This window comes from Carcharodon carcharias, chromosome 2 (genome assembly GCF_017639515.1).
Source record: "Carcharodon carcharias isolate sCarCar2 chromosome 2, sCarCar2.pri, whole genome shotgun sequence".
Lineage (NCBI taxonomy): Eukaryota > Metazoa > Chordata > Chondrichthyes > Lamniformes > Lamnidae > Carcharodon > Carcharodon carcharias.
Genome location: NC_054468.1, coordinates 119,109,123 through 119,128,098, shown reverse-complemented (window position 1 = coordinate 119,128,098; position 18,976 = coordinate 119,109,123). Strand labels below are relative to the sequence as shown.

The 18,976-nt window shown below is 40.8% G+C and overlaps 1 protein-coding gene across 2 annotated transcripts in view; it reads right to left on the bottom strand.

Annotated features, from left to right (window-relative positions):
• LOC121292586 (calcineurin subunit B type 1) overlaps window positions 1–18,217 on the bottom strand; it is a 63,007-nt gene extending 44,790 nt beyond the window's left edge. For both annotated transcript variants that reach the window (XM_041214744.1, XM_041214754.1), the window contains exons 1-2: window positions 17,978–18,217; window positions 1,202–1,241 (exon numbers count right to left, since the gene is read on the bottom strand). Coding sequence is in view for 1 of the 2 variants with exons in the window: in XM_041214754.1 (XP_041070688.1) it covers window positions 1,202–1,241; window positions 17,978–17,980 (43 nt within the window). In the remaining variant the exon portion in view is untranslated. The remainder of the gene's footprint in view (window positions 1–1,201; window positions 1,242–17,977) is intronic.
• Window positions 18,218–18,976: the final 759 nt, after the last annotated feature.

Sequence of the window (18,976 nt, the reverse complement as noted above, 5' to 3'; positions counted from 1 at the left end):
CACCACACCTGCACAGAGTGGCTGACACAAATAGCACTGATGTATTCAAGTGGACACTGGATAAGCGGATGAGGGGTAAAGGACTACAAGGTAATGCTGATAAGAGTGGATGCAGTAGGGTGGGAGGAGGCTCAAATTTCAGGTTTCATCCTGTATAGAAGAATAATATCCCTCGTGTCTGTTGCACTTCCAAAGAAACACAAATTTTATTGTCAACATGGAAACCCTTGAGTTGGTCACTGCTAGACCCACCTTGTGACATAATTCATGAGGAACATCCTTATTTATCCTACAGCAGCTGCATGCAAGGAAAGGAAGTAGATAAGGAAAAAAGACGAAATACTACTTTTGATAATTGAACTGAATCTGGTGTACTGCAGGCCAGTCTCATGGAAGGTGTATCCCAGCATGCATCACCCCAACCACCATTTTTAAGTCACATGAAATGAGAATAGCAGGGGCTGGGACTACAAACTGTCAGACTTCAAGATGGAGTCATGGTGTGGTGGATAGATTAGTGAGGACAGAAGTGCAGAGAAATCAGAAGAGAGGGAGCTAGGGGAATTTAGGTAAAGGTTGACATCGTGGAGGCTGAGCCACTGCTGTGCTTGTTTGAGGGATGGGAAAGAGATGGTAACTACAAGGTGCATGGGGATATGGGAGAGCAGTATTTGAAAAGCACTTTGAAGGAGAAGTGGAAAGGATAATAATGTGTAACGCTACATATATTCCGAGAATTGATTTGTGTGGCCTATTAAGCAAAGTTATCTATTTCACTGGTTGAGTATATTTATAATGAATGCTGAATCAGTCCTTATTTAAGTAATTTTCACCAGGGTATTCATTAATTTCTTATTCATCAATCAGTGCCATAAAACTACTGTAATCCATAGAAATTAAACTGCACAGGGATGCAAAAGATGCCAGAGAAAGATGTGTTGCAATTAAGCATATAGAAAGGAGCAGAAAAGAACACCAGCTAAACCATCCAAGAATGTTTACCACCCTCCCAAAGTGCTGCTGACACTAACCCCTGGGAGCAAATAAAAATAGAAAAACCTCAGCATTCAAGGATCATCAAACAAGCTTCAGGCTGTTGCTCATAATGCTTCCAGATATACATATAAATGAGATATCATAAGCAAACACACTTGTGAATAAATACAAAACTTTTATCTTAAATAGATGAGGAAGAACTTACAGTGTGAGCACATTTCCAGGGGATAGCTTGCTTCGTTTCCCTGAAACAAAAGACAGTTCATAATTAAACTCAAACAAATAAACAGAGTGCAGGAATGAAGTTTTTGTACACATTTGTTTATCCACAACTTGAAGTGAATTCTAGAAAACGCTGCTCATTATGGGAACTCGAGACTTGTGGAGCACATTTTTTTTTACATTAAATGCCACACTTGCTTATTCCCAACATGCAAGTACTTCAGTCACATACCTTTAACAACAGATAAAGATGATTTTCCATGAAGTTTAAGTACATTATGCCTCAATTTGCAGCATTCATAAATAAAACTCTATTCTCTCTTTCCCATCCTTTTCAATTCTTCACATCTGACTTTTTTGTTACAATGCTTCAGAAAGTTACGTAAATTGCATTTATATTAATGCAGAAGAACCATTCCATAGTGCTTCACAAGACAGTTACAAAAAAGCTGATACTGAATCAAAGAGCTAGATATTAGGGCAGAGGAAGGCAAGTTTAAGGAACATCTTAAAGGAGGAAAAAGGGGTAGGGACATTAAGGTGGGGGTGTGGGAGCATAAGACTCAACTAACGGTCAATGATGGAGCAATCAGGAATGTGCAAGAAGCCAGAATTGGAGCAACCCAGGGATCTTGGAGGGTTGTAGGTCTGGAGGAGGTTACAAATACAGGGAGGGGCAAGGCCATAGAGGGATTTGAAAGCAAGGATAAGAATTTTAAACTAAAGGCATTGTTGAACCAGAGCCAACCTAAGCCAATAAGCATATACAATGATATGGGAGGGCAGTATTTGAAAGCACTTTGAAGGAGAAGTGGGAAGGATAGTAGTGTGTAATGCAACATAGGATATTTTGAGAACTGTTCTGTGTGACCTACTAAGAAAAGTTACCTATTTCACTGGTTGAGTAAGTTTATAATGAATACTGAATCAGTCCTTACTTAAGTCATTTTCACCAGGGTGAACAGAACTTGGTGCAAGTTAGGATACAGGCAGCCGAGTTTTGGGTGAGATCAAGTTGATGGAGCAATGAAGATGGGAAGCCGACCAGAAGAGCATTGTAATAGTCAAGTCTTGAGCTAACAAAAGCATTGTTAAGGGTGTCAGATGAGCTGAAGCAAAGGCAGATTTGGACCATCCAGCTGAATAGGTCTATGCCAGTGTTTGTGCTCCAAACAAACTCTCTCAATCCCAACTAGGTTCTTATTTTCTTCTTACCAAAATGCATCACCTCACTCTTATTATATTAAAATAAATGTGCCTTGCCCACATTGGTTCTACAAGTTTGACATCTTTGTACTTAATCACAATCAAACTCAATATACCTCCAATGTAATGTCCACAAGTTTTGATATTGTACTTCCTATGTCAAAGCTAAAAATCAATTCTGTAAATGGTGAACAGTAATCTCCACAGTACTGATATGTAACCTTATTCACTGCTTAACATATATTGCTATCCAATTCCCACAACTTGTCCAAATCTACTGATTTCAATCCTCTAATTTTAAAAACTTGTTATATCTTGACTCTCAGATTTCTTACAAAGGCAGGCTATAAGTTTACTTACCACTGCTGCACCCAATCTGCAGTGGGGCCCAAAACTGGATACACTTGACAAACCTTAGCCTTATCCATAGCCTATTGTTAATACTACTCAGTAATCTAAGCAATTTCTTAGATAACAGAAGATCACTCTGAAACTGAACTGCAGCAATGAGCAATTTCACTTCAAAGAAACAAGAGGAAAGATTTTCTATGTTTGAAATAATTTTATTCTCCACAATCAGACTGCACCTACCACAACACACTTGCTGGTGGAATGCTGCATTTTACCTTGGCTGCTAGTCAGTGACAAGAGTATGAGTTCAACAGCATAACAAAGAATGCAACACTGCTGCTTCTGGAAACTCCAAGGCACACTAAAGCAAATATTTCATTACAACTTTGAACGTAGTAAATTTCACAATTGATATCAAAAGCACAGTATCCACCATCTGCACCATGGTAATCATATGTCCACCAAACGCTCTTACATGTAAACAGCTCCAATATAAAAGCAGATGACTAAGCTAGGGACCCTGAGTTCCTAACTGATCTATCAAATATGCTTGTGTGGTGTATAACATTTTTCTGGGTGTTTGACAAAAATTAGTTTAGAAAAACTGCATGGAAACATCAAAATAGTTCTGCTATTGCCAAAATAGCATATGATCTATTGCACAGCTAATTATTATTCAATTAGTTCCTATTAAAAGATCACTGTATATCTCGAACTGATTGTCTGGATTGCATATCAAGATGTGATTAAGCCTCAGTATATATAGAGCTGAGATTAGATTCTGGCAATGAAACAGGCAATTGAAAAGAAAGTTGAATACCTTGGGGCAAATGAGCAATTGATCCTATTAGTCAAAAATGCATATGACAAAAACTCAAGCTCACCTCATCACAGAGACAAATTTCTCAAAAGATATAGGGATCACAGAACTACACGCATGAATACTTAAAATTTAGGAGAGAACTAGAAGACCTGTGATGTTATTTATACAACTACAGGTATTTCCAATCCTACTGAATATAAGGATGCAATGTGTGGTTGACTGAAACAGCAGCCTTTCAAGTGGTTGTATTTCCGCTGAATTTTTGTTAACTAGTAATTTCGTGACTCACGTTTAGATTGCCTAATTAAGTCACTGAGAAAAATTGGCACTTGATCTTTCCTTGCAGCATATTTTATGTAGAACCTATTGTGAAACATATAGGACCTAATGTCAAACTTAGTCTCAGCTGACAATGTAAAATAGGGACATAGAAAGATGGTAAATGGGGAGGGAAATACAGAAATAAAAATTCAGCAGACACATGTGAGAAAACCCAACCACAGGGGGCGAAAGAACTCATGTTTATTTAGCACCTTTTATATTCTCAGGGCATGTCAAAACACTATACAACTCAAATTGATTATTTTTGAAGCAGGGTCATAACTACATACCCAAGAAAGCAAAATCCCAACAACAAATGAATGAATGACCAGATAATTTGCTCTAATGGTGCTGGTTGAGGAAGGCATGACAACCAGGACAGTCGGAAAATTTGCGGTCCTCTTCAAAAAGCATTGTAGGATGTTTTGCATCCATTCAGATGTCAGCAAATCCAACAATGCAGTATTTTCTCAGTACTGCACTGTTGTCTTGGGATTGGGACTTAAAAATATAGCAGCTACTACTGGACTAAGTTGGTGCACCACAAATTGACCTGCAGTTCCAAAAAGGTAGTCCTGGTGACATGGTCCTTTGGGCGGAAAACTGGATACTTAGTAACGACAATTTCTAAGTCACTGAAATAGAGATGAGCTTTCAATCTGAATCATGCACCCATGGACCAGAATGTTTAAGATCACACAGCAAGCAATTGAGCATTCCAGGCATTTGTTCATTCAGCTGTAAGGCTATTAGCTCCATCAGTCATGTAGAAACCTGACATTTAATGAATTTACCCCTCAATTCATAGGTTTTTCTCAAGACTGAATGTCAATTATCGCTTAAACATAGTGAACCAGAATTTCAACTGCACCTGAGTTTATAGTTTGATAAGTGAAACATGTTAGCATTCAACTTAAGACACACTTAGAAATACAAAGACTAAACAATTAAAACAGCCTCAAAACTACATCTGGAGGGGATGGCAACCTCTGGATTTCCACATTATTCTGCACATGTACAAAATCCTAAAGTTGTTGTCATATAGGCAGAAAACTAAATTTTGCTGTCGCTGCCATTGCAAATTCTAGGCACATTTTTTACACAACCTTTATAAGGGGAAACTAAGGTTCACAAAGCATAGAGATCTGTTTTAAGTCACAACTATGCCCAAATTTCAAGTTTATGGCAAAGAAAAGGATGAAATAACCATTCAATTTATATCACTGAAAACAAATACCAATTTTCCCACACCATTTAAAACAAAGTAGGATATGAAAATATGGAGCAAGTGTTTCCATTTACTTAACGAAAAGTGATCTTATACTAATTAGATTTTTCATATGATCGAAGTGCTACAATTTCATCCAGAAAAATGAAATGAGGCCAAACCAATTCAAACCAGATTATAAAGCAAACTATGACTAATCCACTACTTTAATTTTAAAAAAGCGTACAAATACATGTTTTAGCATTGACAATTGGAGATAGCACCTGCAGATCAAAGCAAGGAGTAACACAGCTGAAGGATATAATATTTTAATTAATTTTAAACAGTTTAAAAGCTATGTTTAATTGGTCACAAACATTTCAATTCCACCACTATAACATATAAAGGAATGTCCAGAAAAGGCCCGATAGTTTCATTTCGTAGCATTTGTCTGAAAAGTTTAATAATGCAACTCAATCAGGATTGCTATCTTTCCGCACTTCTAAGGACTAGGCACAAAACATATCACCATTCTGCACTCATTCAATCAATCTCACTTCCATATCAACACACTCAGTCATGGTTCTGCATCATGAGGCTGTGCCGCTTTCAGAGTTTACTTCCCTTCAATCCCTCTAAACCCACCAGTGATTACCCACATCATTGGCCCTTGGGAAAAAAAATGGCAGCTTCACCCATACATGCAATAACCATCAACGACTGCTCCTTAGCCCTCCACCTGTCACAATAACACCACTGATCTGATGGCCTTTGACAGTGTGAAGCTGCACAAGTCCCCAATTCTGGCACAGTTCTCCTCCTGCAGATTTATAACCCCAAGTCTGAGGGTCAGACTCAAGCCCATGAAATTCTACTACTCCACAGATGAATGATGCTGCAAGGTAGGCAATCATGTTTTCTCCAACACCTGACCCCATGCCATTCACTCACATCTTGAACATGAAAGCACAGGGGCCTTAAGAATGTTAATTTAGGATCATTAAAGTAGTTGCCTTAGTCAAATCCTCCTCCCTTGCTGAACCACCTAACCCCTCCCCACTAACTCGACCTTCTCTAACTTAACCTCAAGTTCTCCAAATTAGCTCTTTCACAACGTCCAACTTTCTATCCATTACACATCCATTTCACTCAACTAGGTTTTTTCTTATCCCATCACAAACTGGCACCATTTCTTTCTCCTTTAAAGCCCATCTTTAAATAGACCACACTTGACACCCTCTTCCTCCCCTCTCCAACTACTACTCAATTTTTAAGTTACCATCACTTCTAAGGTCCTTGAATGAGTCATCATTTCTGATGTGCACAGCCTTCTTGCACAACTCCTCCTTTGAATCCACCCTCCCCAAATCACCAAAACTACCACAGCGGTCATTAGCGACATGCTTTCAAACCCATGACTAAAGTCATACTGTACCAGGCAGCAGTGATCCCTCTGCTCCTATATGCTTCAGAGGCTTGCAAGACCTACAACAGACACCCCGAAGCTCTGGAGAAGTACCACTGGCAGTGCTTCAGAAAATCCTCCAAATCCAGTGGCAAGAACGGCAGCCCAACAGCAGCGCTTTTCCCAAACCAACACCCCCAGCATCAAGGCATTAATTCCCCCAAAACCAGCTCTGCTGGGCAAGACATCATTTATATGCCAGACACAAGATTCCTGATGCAATTGTTCTGCTCAGAACTCAGACATGGCAGGAGACTCACAGGAGGACCGAGGAAGCGCTTTTCAGATGTCCTGAAAACATCCCTGAAGCGATCAAACATCCCTAACTGGCTTGCGACCCCCCCCCAAAATGGAGGTGGTTCATTCAGGAAGGCATCAATCACATCAAGAGACTTTGTTGGGAACACACAGAGGCAAAGTTGAAGTGTCAGAGAGAGTACACTTCCAACGTCCATCACCAAGAGTGGCTCAGTAGCACTACTACAGACTGAGCTGGCTGAGTTCTAAAGGACGTAGCTGCTAGACTGGGTCTGCGGCAGGTGATGAGGGAACCAACAAGAGGGAAAAACATACGTGACCTCAACCTGCCTGCTGCAGATGCATTTGTCCATGACAAGTTTCAGTGGAGTGACCACCTCAGCGTCCTTATTGAGACGAAATCCTATCTTCACATTGACTATACTCTCTATTATGTTGTGTGGCACGACCACTGTGCTAAATGAGCTAGATTTCAAACTGATCTAGCAATTCAAGACTGGGCATCCATGAGGCACTATGGGCCATCAACAGCAGAACTGCACTCGACCACATTCAGTGACTCCATGGCCCGGCATATCCCCCACTGTACCATTACCACCATGCCAGGGGGTCAACCCTGGTTCAATGAAGAGTGCAGGAGGGCAAGCCAGGAGCAGCACCAGGCATACCTAAATATGAGGTGGCAACTTGGTGAAGGTACAACACAGGGCTACTTGTATGTCCATCAGGTAAGCTGCGGTCCTGCCACATCCAGTTGTGAGTGGTGGTGGAAAATTAAACAACTCACTGGAGGAGGAGGATCCATAAATATCCCCATCTTCAATGATGGGAGAGCCCAGCACATCAGTGTAAAAGATAAGGCTGAAGCATTTGCAACAATCATCAGCCAGGAGTGCCGCATTTATGATCCATCTCGGCCTCCTCCTCCTCCAGAGGTCCTCTGCATCACAGATGCCAGTCTTCAGCCAATTCAATCCACTCCATGTGATATCAACAAACGACTGAAGGCACTGAATACTGCAAAGGCTAGAGGTCCTGACAATATTCCGGCAATAGTACTGAACATTTGTGCTCCAGAATTTGCCACGCCCTTATCAAGCTGTTCCAGTACAGCTACAACACTGGTATCTGCCCAGCTATGTGGAAAATTGTCCAGGTATGTTCTGTACACAAAAAGCAGGACAAATCCAACCCGGCCAATTACTGCCCTATCAGTCTACTTCCGATCATCAGTAAAGTGATGGAAAGGGTCATCAACAATGCTATCAAGCAGCACTTGCTTAGCAATAACCTGCTCATGTACGCTCAGTTCGGGTTTCGGCAGCGTCACTCAGCTCCTGACCTAATTACAGCCTTGGTTCAAACATGGACAAAAGAGCTGAACTCCAGAGGTGAGGTGAGAGCAACTAGCCTTGACATCAAAGCAACATTTAACTGAGTGTGTCATCAAGGAGCCAAGGCAAAACTGGAGTCAATGGGTATCAGGAGGAAAACCCTCTGCTGGTTGGAGTCATACCGAGCACAAAGGAAGATGGTTGTGGTTGTTGGAGGTCAATCATCTCCACGACATCACTGCAGGAGTTCCTCAGGGTAGCGTCCTTGGCCCAACCCTCTTCAGCTGCTTCATCAATTACCTTCCTTCTATCATAAGGTCAGAAGCTCTCTATCATAAGGTTGTTTGCTGATGATTGCACAATGTTCAGCAGCATTCTCAGCTTCTCAGATGCTGAAGCAGCCCATTTCCAAATGCAGCAAGACCTGGACAATATCCAGGCTTGGGCTGACAAGTGGCAAGTAACATTCGTGGCACACAAGTGCCAGGCAATGACCATCTCCAAGATAGAATCTAACCATCGCCCCATGACATTCAATGGCATTACCATCACTGAATCACCCACCATCAACATTCTGGGGGATTACATTGACCAAAAATTGAACTAGACTAGCCATAAAATACTGTGGCTACAAGGGCAGGGCAGAGGCTAGGAATCCTGCAGCGAGTAACTCACTTGAATCTCCAAAGCCTGTCCACCATCTACAAAGCACAGGTCAGGAGTGTGATTGAATACTCCCCACCTGCCTGGATGAGTGCATCTCCCACAACAATCAAGAAGCTTGACACCATCCAGGGACAAAGCAGCCTGCTTGACTGACACCCTGTCCACAAACATTCACTCTCTCCACCATCGACACACAGTGCTAGAAGTGTGTACCATCTACAAGATGCACTGCAAGAATTCACCTAGGCTCCTTAGACATTACCTTCCAAAACCCAAAACTACTAGCATCTAGAAGGACAAGGGCAGCAGACACACGGAAACACCACTGTCTGCAAGTTCCCATCCAAGCCACTCACCATCCTGTCTTAGAAATATATCACCGTTCCTTCAACTGTTGCTGGGTCAAAATCCTGGCACTCCCTCCCAAAAGCACTCGATGTACCTACACCACATGGACTGCAGCGGTTCAAGAAGGCATCTCACCAACACTTTCTCAAGGGCAACTGGGGATGGGAAATAAATGCTGGCCTAGCCAGTGATGCACACATCCCATGAACGAGTAAAAAAAACCTCCAAACATCTCACCTGTCTGACCCTTCAAGCACCACCTGCCCCAAAGGTTGCACAGTCTGCAAATCACGCCTTTGATTTGTCAGCCATCTCAGTACCCATCGAAGCAAAGCGGAAGCAAATGGAAAGGTTTTAATTTGGATCACATCCAAAATGAAAGAGTAATTCCATGCTCCATGTAAACCGTGTATACTAACTCTTGATTGGACGTCAGCCAAATAATCTCAGTATGCAGGTACAAACATTTTGCTCCAAGCTGAAAGCAAAACGCATAGCGTACACAGTGCTGTCTGACTATGCCCTAATCCCAAATTCAATTAAGATTTAAAATTGCCCAATAAAGCTACTCAAATGTTAGTTTTCAAACTCAATAGCTGAGCACAAGTTGAAAAAAATTGATTTACAAAATCATATGTAAATGAGGCCTGTCAGCATGCATGACAAAACCAAAGTATAGCTTCCATTTGCCAGTTCACCCTTTGTTTGAATTAAATAAAAAAAACATTTCCACACCATCCAAGTCAAATGAAGTTAAAATGTCCCACTCAAATCTGAAAAAAGTATTTTACCAAACTAAATTGCATTTCTTAAAACTGCTGTTACAGCAGATTTACCAAGCCATGTAGACATGTACTAGGAAATCAAGTGCAAAATCTTCCCATCACAAAAGTTGACTGTTTTTTAAAATTAACCATATATAAAATATCCTTTAACATTTAGCAGTGTTTTGGCCAATGGCTCCATCTACCCTACTGTAAATCTGTTCTCACCCCACTGATAACCTGCTCCACAATTCTGAGCTTCCTGCTGAAAAAAGTTGCCTAAATTCCATATTCTCTTTCTAATTATATTTAGGTTGTGTCCTCCAGTCCTCAAAGAATATTTTCACATACACGTTCTCCAAACCCGGGTTGATCCTATTATGCCCCATTCATTTTCAGAGATACAATACTGCAGATAAGGCCTCACTTCAGATAAGCCCTAAACAATACCACTTCTCTTTCTTAGACTTGTGAATCAATGAGGGCAAACCCTTTTTTGGGAGGGGGGGTGTGGCGGAAGGGAGGGAACAATTTCAGCCAATTCTATGAGCTGTCAGATGTTTAACAATAAGAGCCATAGAAAGATGTTAGTCACATCATCTTATCTTATGATTGGGCCCAACAACTAAGGCAAGCACTGCTTGCCAACAGTGCAAAGATATCAGTTAGCTGAAGCATTGCACTGGACAAATAATAATATAGAGATAAAAACAAAAAACTGCAGATGGTGGAAATCCAAAACAAAAACAGAATTACCTGGAAAAACTCAGCAGGTCTGGCAGCATCGGCGGAGAAGAGAAGAGTTGACGTTTCGAGTCCTCATGAACCTTCAACAGAACTAGGTGAAACCAAGGAAAGGAATGCACTGGACAAATGCCAACTAAAATAGCCACTAACTACAAAATAGTGCTGCCACTTGGATTTCAGCAAATGGCATTGATACAGAAGTGAAATTTTAAAGCTCTGTCTCCCTGAACTGTGAGAGGCACCCAATAAATTTTGTCCTCTGAGGTTGCACCTGAAGACAGCATTTTGACCTAGATAGATAGAAAAGAATGTTCTGAAGATTAAGCTTATATTTTGAGAAAAGGAATTGAATGAAACAAAGCAGGTCAGCCAGAAAAGCACAGAGTGGTTTCACTGTGGACACTGCAAGAAGGACTAATCTAATATACATTGACAAATATACTTTCAGACCAAATGTTAATTACACCTTTTTGGCATGATGGAAGCAAGAAGAGTGCTTGACAGCATAGCAATGTGGCCCAGGGTTCACAGAGCGAGAAATGGAGGAAAAGAAACATTGCATCAGCGGTTAAACTACACAGAATTTGTTAAGTAGATAGGTTTCATAAAGATAAAGGCTATTAAATCACAAACACGTTTGATGCCATTGATGCATCAAAGTTTTATTCAGCTACAAAACAGTAAAGGTTGCCTACAAAACCTCAAAGGTCTTGAATGCAAAATAATGCAGACTTGTTCACTTAAATTTACAGATCACTCAGCTTAACTATTTATCAAACGACCTATGGAATTAACAAAACAAATAGTATGGAGTGTCAAACAAGTTTTCCAGAATTTGAGAGGAAAACCTCGAGAGCCTACTTGGTGACTTCAGTCCTGCGTTATTTTGGCATTATATTCCATCAAGAAAAACAGTACCTTCAGTTTTCCATGTCTGTTCAGTTCTGAGATAGTAGCTCTGACACACGGATGACAGGATATTTAAAATTAACCAATCATTCTAAAAAATGTTTGAAGAATTGAACAATCTGGGTTCCAAACTTATAGCTAGCAACAGATGAGCATCTGCAGAACCAACAAACAAAACTCAAAAGGCTGCACAACCAATTGAAAGAAATTAAAGACTCAGCTGTTACAAGAGTCTCTTACAATTCCTTAACTACTATTCCTTACTCTAGACACACTGAACAGGAAAACCTGCCAGAGTCTCTCATGCCCCAACTTGCATTCCATTCAATCCAAACTGAGAAGTGGGAATGTACATCAGCCCTGCAAAGCACTGAATCATTATCTGAAAAATATTTACAAGTACTAAAAAAAGTAGCAACTCCTTTGACTTGATTGACTGATTTCATGGCTTAATTCAACACTGATGATAAAGGAAAGTCCTAGGGTCAAACCTTAATTTGTGCTGAGCTAGCAGATCTCACCAGGGGCAGCAGTAGTCAATATAATGAGCAGAGTTCTGGGTTTTGGGACAAAGAAAATATGCATGCTTCTTGCTTATTCTATGCATTAAGTATCGTACCCCATCACCACCACTTGAACATTTAGACAGAGAAAGGACAGTTTTGTCTGTATTCCTTCCAGACATCCTATCATTCAATAATTAGCACACATCTGAAAATGATTAGTTGGGCAAGGTAAGCCATTGGGCAGCTGACACCTGCAGAACTGTGTCGCAGCATATCAGCATCTGTCGAAGCCTCGAGGCTTAATGTCGTCCCAAAAAACTTAACAAGTATTTCAAGATCAGATAAACAGATTAAGTGGGCATATACCCATTTGCTGCTTATGGGACCTAGCAATGCACAGGGTTTCCCTATTTTACAACAGTCACCATAATTCAAAGAGCACTTCATTGGCTGCAAAGCATTTTGGAACATCATATTTACTCCCTTAAGATTAGAAAAGGTATGAGGGGAGGGGGGATTTTAAGAGGTATGAGCAAAATACCATGTTCACTGTTCATAACTGGCAGCATATAGCCTGCTTTTGGCAGCCACGTGGCTTGCAAATATTTTTTTTTAAGTGTTTCAAAAAAATAAAAGTAATTCTGCAACCATGTTCAAAATCTTTATGCAACTACCCCCTTCCCCCCCACCCCTGCAGTGAATCATTCCTTTCATTAGAGCTGCTTTCCAAATAATTTACTCACTCCCATTATTCCAGGTGTACAAAACTACGTAATCATAATCAATTTTGCTACCCTACACAGCACACTACTCATGAGTCAATTTTTGTACAGTTGCCAGTCTCTCAGTAAGTTGTTTACACAGTTTTCTACAAATGTACAATCAAGCACTTAGTACCCGTTCAACACAAAAAAAACTAGAAAGGCTCGAATAAACAATTGTTATACATTAAAATCTACCAAGGTTTCTGCCCACATTGAAAAGCAAATTCAGAATTCAACTTATCCTAATGCGATTCCACACTTTAAAACCTTCAAATCTCAGTTGCCAAATTAATGACTTAGGCATCTCTGCAAACCCCAATGCAAACTCAGCAGAAGTTTCTATCTATCCTTTATTAATTACATCTTGTAGCAGATGGACTCTTGGAGAAAACTAAAAACAAATTGATAATGGGTGGAAATCTGAAATAAGACAGAAAATGCAGGGAACAGTCAGTCAGTCAGTTAGAACCCAAGGAAAGAACAAACATGTTAACAATTCTATACCCCAAATGCAGATTTGTTTGTTCACTCCACATCAGTGACTATCCTGTTGAGTATGCACTGCAGGAATTCATCAAGGCTTCTTAGACAGCACCTTCCAAACCCACGACCACTACCAGCTAGAAGGACAAGGGCAGCAGATAATGGGGACACCACCACCTGTAAATTCCCCTCCAAGTCACTCACCATCCTGACTTGGAAATATATCGCCGTTCCTTCACTATCACTGGGTCAAAATCCTGGAACTCCCTTCCTAACAACACTGTGGGTGTACCTACATCACATGGACTGCAGCAGTTCGAGAAAGCACCACCACCTTCTCAAAGGCAACTAGGGGTGGGCAATAAATGCTGGCCCAGCCATCAAATCTCTCATCCTGTGAATGAATTTTTAAAAATTCAAATATTTTATCAAAATATGGTCAATGGCACTGGCTGCACCATAAATGCAAGTTCTAGTTTTATTTTACAACTGCTACATCAGTACGGTTTCAAATCCAACATAATCTCAAGTGGTAGCTAATATACATTTTAAACAATACCACTAACTTCTAGCTTTGAAGTATAACTTGATATTCATTCAAGGGATATGAGGAAAATACTGCAGTGGCTGAAAGGAAAGAAACAGGAACAAGGACTTCAAAAGGCACCAGTCTAAAATTTTCAAAAGGATGTATTTCAACAAAGCCTGACACTCTAAGCCAAAGGTAATCATAATTTACAAATTGGTGTCCAAAGTCAATCATTTAAAAATAAATATCCATTAATTAGTAGATAGCAGGTCTGGTCATCATGGATAATAATGGAAACTTTAATTACAAAATTTGGGATTAATGCAGTGCAAAACCAAATTAACGTTGCATTGATAAAGTAAATAGTTTCTGTAGGTCTACATTTCACATACTCTCAGTTTAAATGTCAGCCTTGCCTGAATCAGAAGGTTGTCTGATCAAGTCTCACTACAGGATTTGAGCATATACTCAAGAATGACACTTCAAGGAAGAGCCAAGGGAATGCTGCACATCCAGGGTACTGTCTTTTTGATGGGACATTAAACAAAGATCCCAAATTCTCTCTCAGGTGGTGGTAAAAGATCCCATTGCACTATTCAAAGAAGGGCATGAGAGTTGTCCCTTTGCCCTGGCCAACATTTTTCTCTCAACCACCATTAAAATAGATTATCTGGGTGTGTATCAAACTGCTGCTCAAGGAACCTTGCTGTGTGCAAGGTTTCCCCCTACGTTATAACAGTGACCACACCAAGTACTTCACTGGCTGCAAAGCATTTTAGGATATCTCCAAGGTCACAAAAGGCACTATATAAATGCAAGTCCCAAGACTAATTTTCAGCTGCTAACTAAATTAACCTAAAAGCTACAGGAGGAGGAATTGCAGAATTGCAAAATGTTTGCAGAGTTATCTTTCCTCCAGTAACGCACCTGTCAATTTTATAAATTCACCAGCAAGCGCTCTCCAAAGCCAAAAACAACGTATACATCACACACTAGTCTATACTATTTTTCGGAAATTCAAGGTCATATTGTCTACTCACATCAAATTTGGAAACAAAAACAGTTCAGATTGCAGTCTCATTCAGAGACAATAGCCAGGTTGTAGATGAAATCAGTGGCAAATGTAGTTTGAGTGGAGGGTGGGGTGACAATTGCTTCAATTATAATAGTTAAACTGGAGGAAATGTCAGCTCATCCACAACTGGATGTCGGACTAACAATCTTTCAGCACAACAGCAACAGAAGGTCAAGAGATAGAAGTGGGTTTTGTCATTATACATGGGAAGTCTACCCCGCATCTCTGGATGATGTTGTCAATGGTTGTTTGTACATAAGGGAAAGAAGGCGAGCAAGGAATGATCCTTGGGAGACTCCTGTGGCAATGGTATGGGAGCTGAAAGAGTTGTTGATGAAGACACCAATCAAGGGAAACCCTCTGAGCTGGAAAAGGAGAGATGTTGGGGTAGGATGGCATGGCAGGCAGAAAGATTAAGAATGACATAAATGGGAAAATGCACCATGACTAGCTACAAAAGATGCCAGATGTAACTTTGGATAGGGCCATTTAATTATAGAGCCAAGACAGAAGCATGACAGTTGAGCGAGGAGTTGCAGAAAAGTGCAGCAGCATGTCTGAGGACTTTGTACATGTTCAAATACAAAAATCAAAATACAAATTACAAAAATAGTCATAATTCCAATAGCCTAGCTGGCAAATATTCTTCTCAGTGCAGTCATGGGTCACACAGACCAGCAAGGTTCCAAGTCCAATTTCTAACATGTGCCCTCAAGTACCTGGTTTCAGTAAGAGTATCATCAGTTCGGCAATAACTTAACTCAGCACTCCTAGGCTATGGAGGAAAATAAACTATAGGCAAGTTCACATTATTGATCGGCTCTCCCCAGCAGGAAAGAATGTATTTGTGCTCTCAGATAATATCACAATGGAGACAAGGATGAAGATGGTCAATTGGCTCAGATTTGTTCACCCACCAGAGAAACTTAAGAGTCTAATTCTTATTCAATTCACCCATCAATCATCAAGTGTTCTTAGCAAGAGCAAGTCCTGCAGAAGTGAATATCAGATCTCATGGGGTCCCCAGAGTTTTAAGAAGCGAAGGTGGATCCAATTCCCCAAGCACCCATTCAACTTAGTGAATCATTTCCCAAAGGAGGCACCATTTGACTCTCCCACCAGGTATTTTGTTTTTCCATACAAAATCCAGTTTACACATGCCAACACCTTTCCCTCTCCAGTTTACACATTTGAGCCACAACATCTAATTTCTGTAATAGTTAATTAGATTTACAGTAACATTTGCAGCTGCTTGTTTCTGTCAGTCAAATAAACGTCTGTGGTTTCAAATTAAGAAAATTACTTGATCGATTTGTCATTGTGACAAGTTACACTGCTTTTGTCTAGAGTTCGAATATTTCAAAACACTGACAAAAAATACATTTTCTAACAATCAGTAAAGACATCAGGTGTAAAATGGCCAATGAATGTCAGATCACAGATTTTCTACATCAAATAAAGATAGGGAAGTTGTTCAAGCCATTTTAGTTCAACTTTCTAAAAAGATCCAAACCATCACAATGTCTGATTACTTCTTAAATTATTCTATTATAAAATGGGGTTTACAATATATCAACCCCTATCTTTAAAATCACGGAATAGAAAATCGTCACAAGAAACAGGATTTTTTTCTTGCTTCTATACACAGAAAAATCTCAAAACCAATAGGAGTATTATGAAAAAAATTGTAGCTTTATTTAAAAATAAACAGTGTGCATATAAAATAAGGCAAGTTACAGCCCCCATTATCTGAAGCTTTACAATTTCAGAAAAGATTTTGTATAGAAGTTCTGGTGAGAAATCTATGCCTGAAACTTGCTTGTTCTTTCCACAGATGCTGACTGACCTGCTGAATGATTTCAGCATTTTCTGTTTTAGACTTGCAGTATCTGATGTATTTTCACTTTACTGTACAACTATGGGAGATAAATCATCTAGTTTGAACTTGAGATTAATACACCTCGCTGACCTCTAGGTTAAACCACCACAACTGCTACTTGCTAATCTTTTTTGAATACTAGCCAATACCTTTCCCTCCCCATTTTAAATTTAATTTCAACTCAATGCTGAAAGACCTATAATAAAAATTTTATATACCATCTCAAACAGGCATTTAAAATTATAAACACACAACTCCAGGCTTGGCTCAGTTGAAAGACCAAGAAAGCTCTCTATCCGGATAGCTTTGCTATCACACACACAGGATGAAGTTTATTTGTAACTACCAAAAAAGGCACAGAAATCACGTTTTACACCTAATGAAGAAAAATGTTATGGCGAGGGACGGGTTCCTGAATCTTATGGCGAGAGAAGTGGGGTGGGGGGCGCTCCGTGAATGTTATGGCAAGAGAGGGGGGTGGGGGCTTCCTGAATGTTGTGGATGTGAGTACTAAGTGGGCTTCCTGAATGGAGGGGATTTCCTGAACGTTATTGGGGGGGGGGGGGGGGTGGAAGTTTCCTGAATGTTACTGGGGATAGGGGATTCTGAATAGCTGACGAGATGGCTTTTTTAAACCCACCTCCCCTACAAACCATCTAATTAGAAAACAAAAAGTAATGCGCCAAATAATTTGGAGTGTGCTTATATGTAATAAAAATGGGAGGGGGGGTGGGAAGAAAGGAAGAGAAAGAAAAGAGGGAGAAAAATAAATGCCCAGCTGCACAAACCCTGTAAGCACTTCAGCTCCTCAAAGCAATGTAGGTGTGCAGAATGGGATGCAAACAAACCCATAGCTGCAGCAAAGGCGGGAGGGGATGATAAAGGTTGGGCAGGGAGAAATAAGAGGTTTAATCTAAATGGTGCCGGGTCAAGGCCAGGCGGGCGCCGGCTGCGCCTATATCAGGCCGGGCCCACACTGCGGCGGTGCAATTGAGATGGCCGCCCGCCTTCTGCAAACACCTCATTAACACAGGAGGAGGAGGAAGGTGGGAGAAAGGAGATGGAAAACCATAATAATCCATGTTAATAAAAGCCTGTCCAAAGAACAAAACGGGCTCGCTCACCATCCTGGCAGCCGAAGGTTAAGCTTCCAGAGATTTCGATCTAACAACTAGGCTTCGTCCACTTTCTCCTTCTCCTCCTCCGCTGCTGCGCTAATTTTTTTTGTGAAGGAAATGGATGGTTTTCTCTTTTGCAATTATTACTCCCTCGCGAGTCTCAGTTTTAAAAACCCAGCTCACTGCCCCGCCGCTGTCGCTCCCGCTCCAGCTCCGCCGTGTAAATCCGCAAGAGGAAGGGGGGGGAGGGAGGGCAAAGCGGCCGCACATCCGGGCCATCACGTCACATTTGCATACCCAGAGCCCGCCGAGCCGCGGCGCGCTACGTAACCGCGCACCCGGGCGGTTGGCGGCGGTTATTTTTTCAAATCGACGTTCTGCCTAGTACAACAAAAACAACACCTGCATTTCCAAATAGCACCCGTTTCACCGCCTCAGTACAGGAATGTCCCAAACGTTCTCCACAGCCCATGAAGTTATTTTTCTTTTTTTCTCTTTCTGCACTGTTGCTAATTTACAGGGAAGGCACGAACAGCGATAATGACCAAATAATGTATAGGGCCCGTAACGGTAAGAGCAAATTTTAAAAAAATAACTCCCCCCCCCCCCCCCAAGACTTGAGATTTATCATAATTTCCCAGGCAGAGGCATCTGTAAGGAGATATTAGGAAAGGCGAGCAAAAAAGTAGGTTTTATTGTTAGAAAGAAATTGAATTTATACAGCGCCTTTCATCAGATCAGGCTCTAAAGTGCTTTACAGCAAATGAAGTGCTTTTTTTTTGAAGCGTGGTCACTTAGCAGCAATATGATACCAGCTATATTGGTTGAGCCACCACAACAACTTGAATTTAGACAGCGGCATTAACATAGCACTTCACAGGAATAGTCATCAAACAACATTCAGCACCAAGCCACATAAGATACTAGAGCTGGTGACCAAAACTTTGATCAAAGGGGCTCTTAAGGAGGGTCTTAAGGGTGGAATAAGGGGTAGAGAGGTTTAAC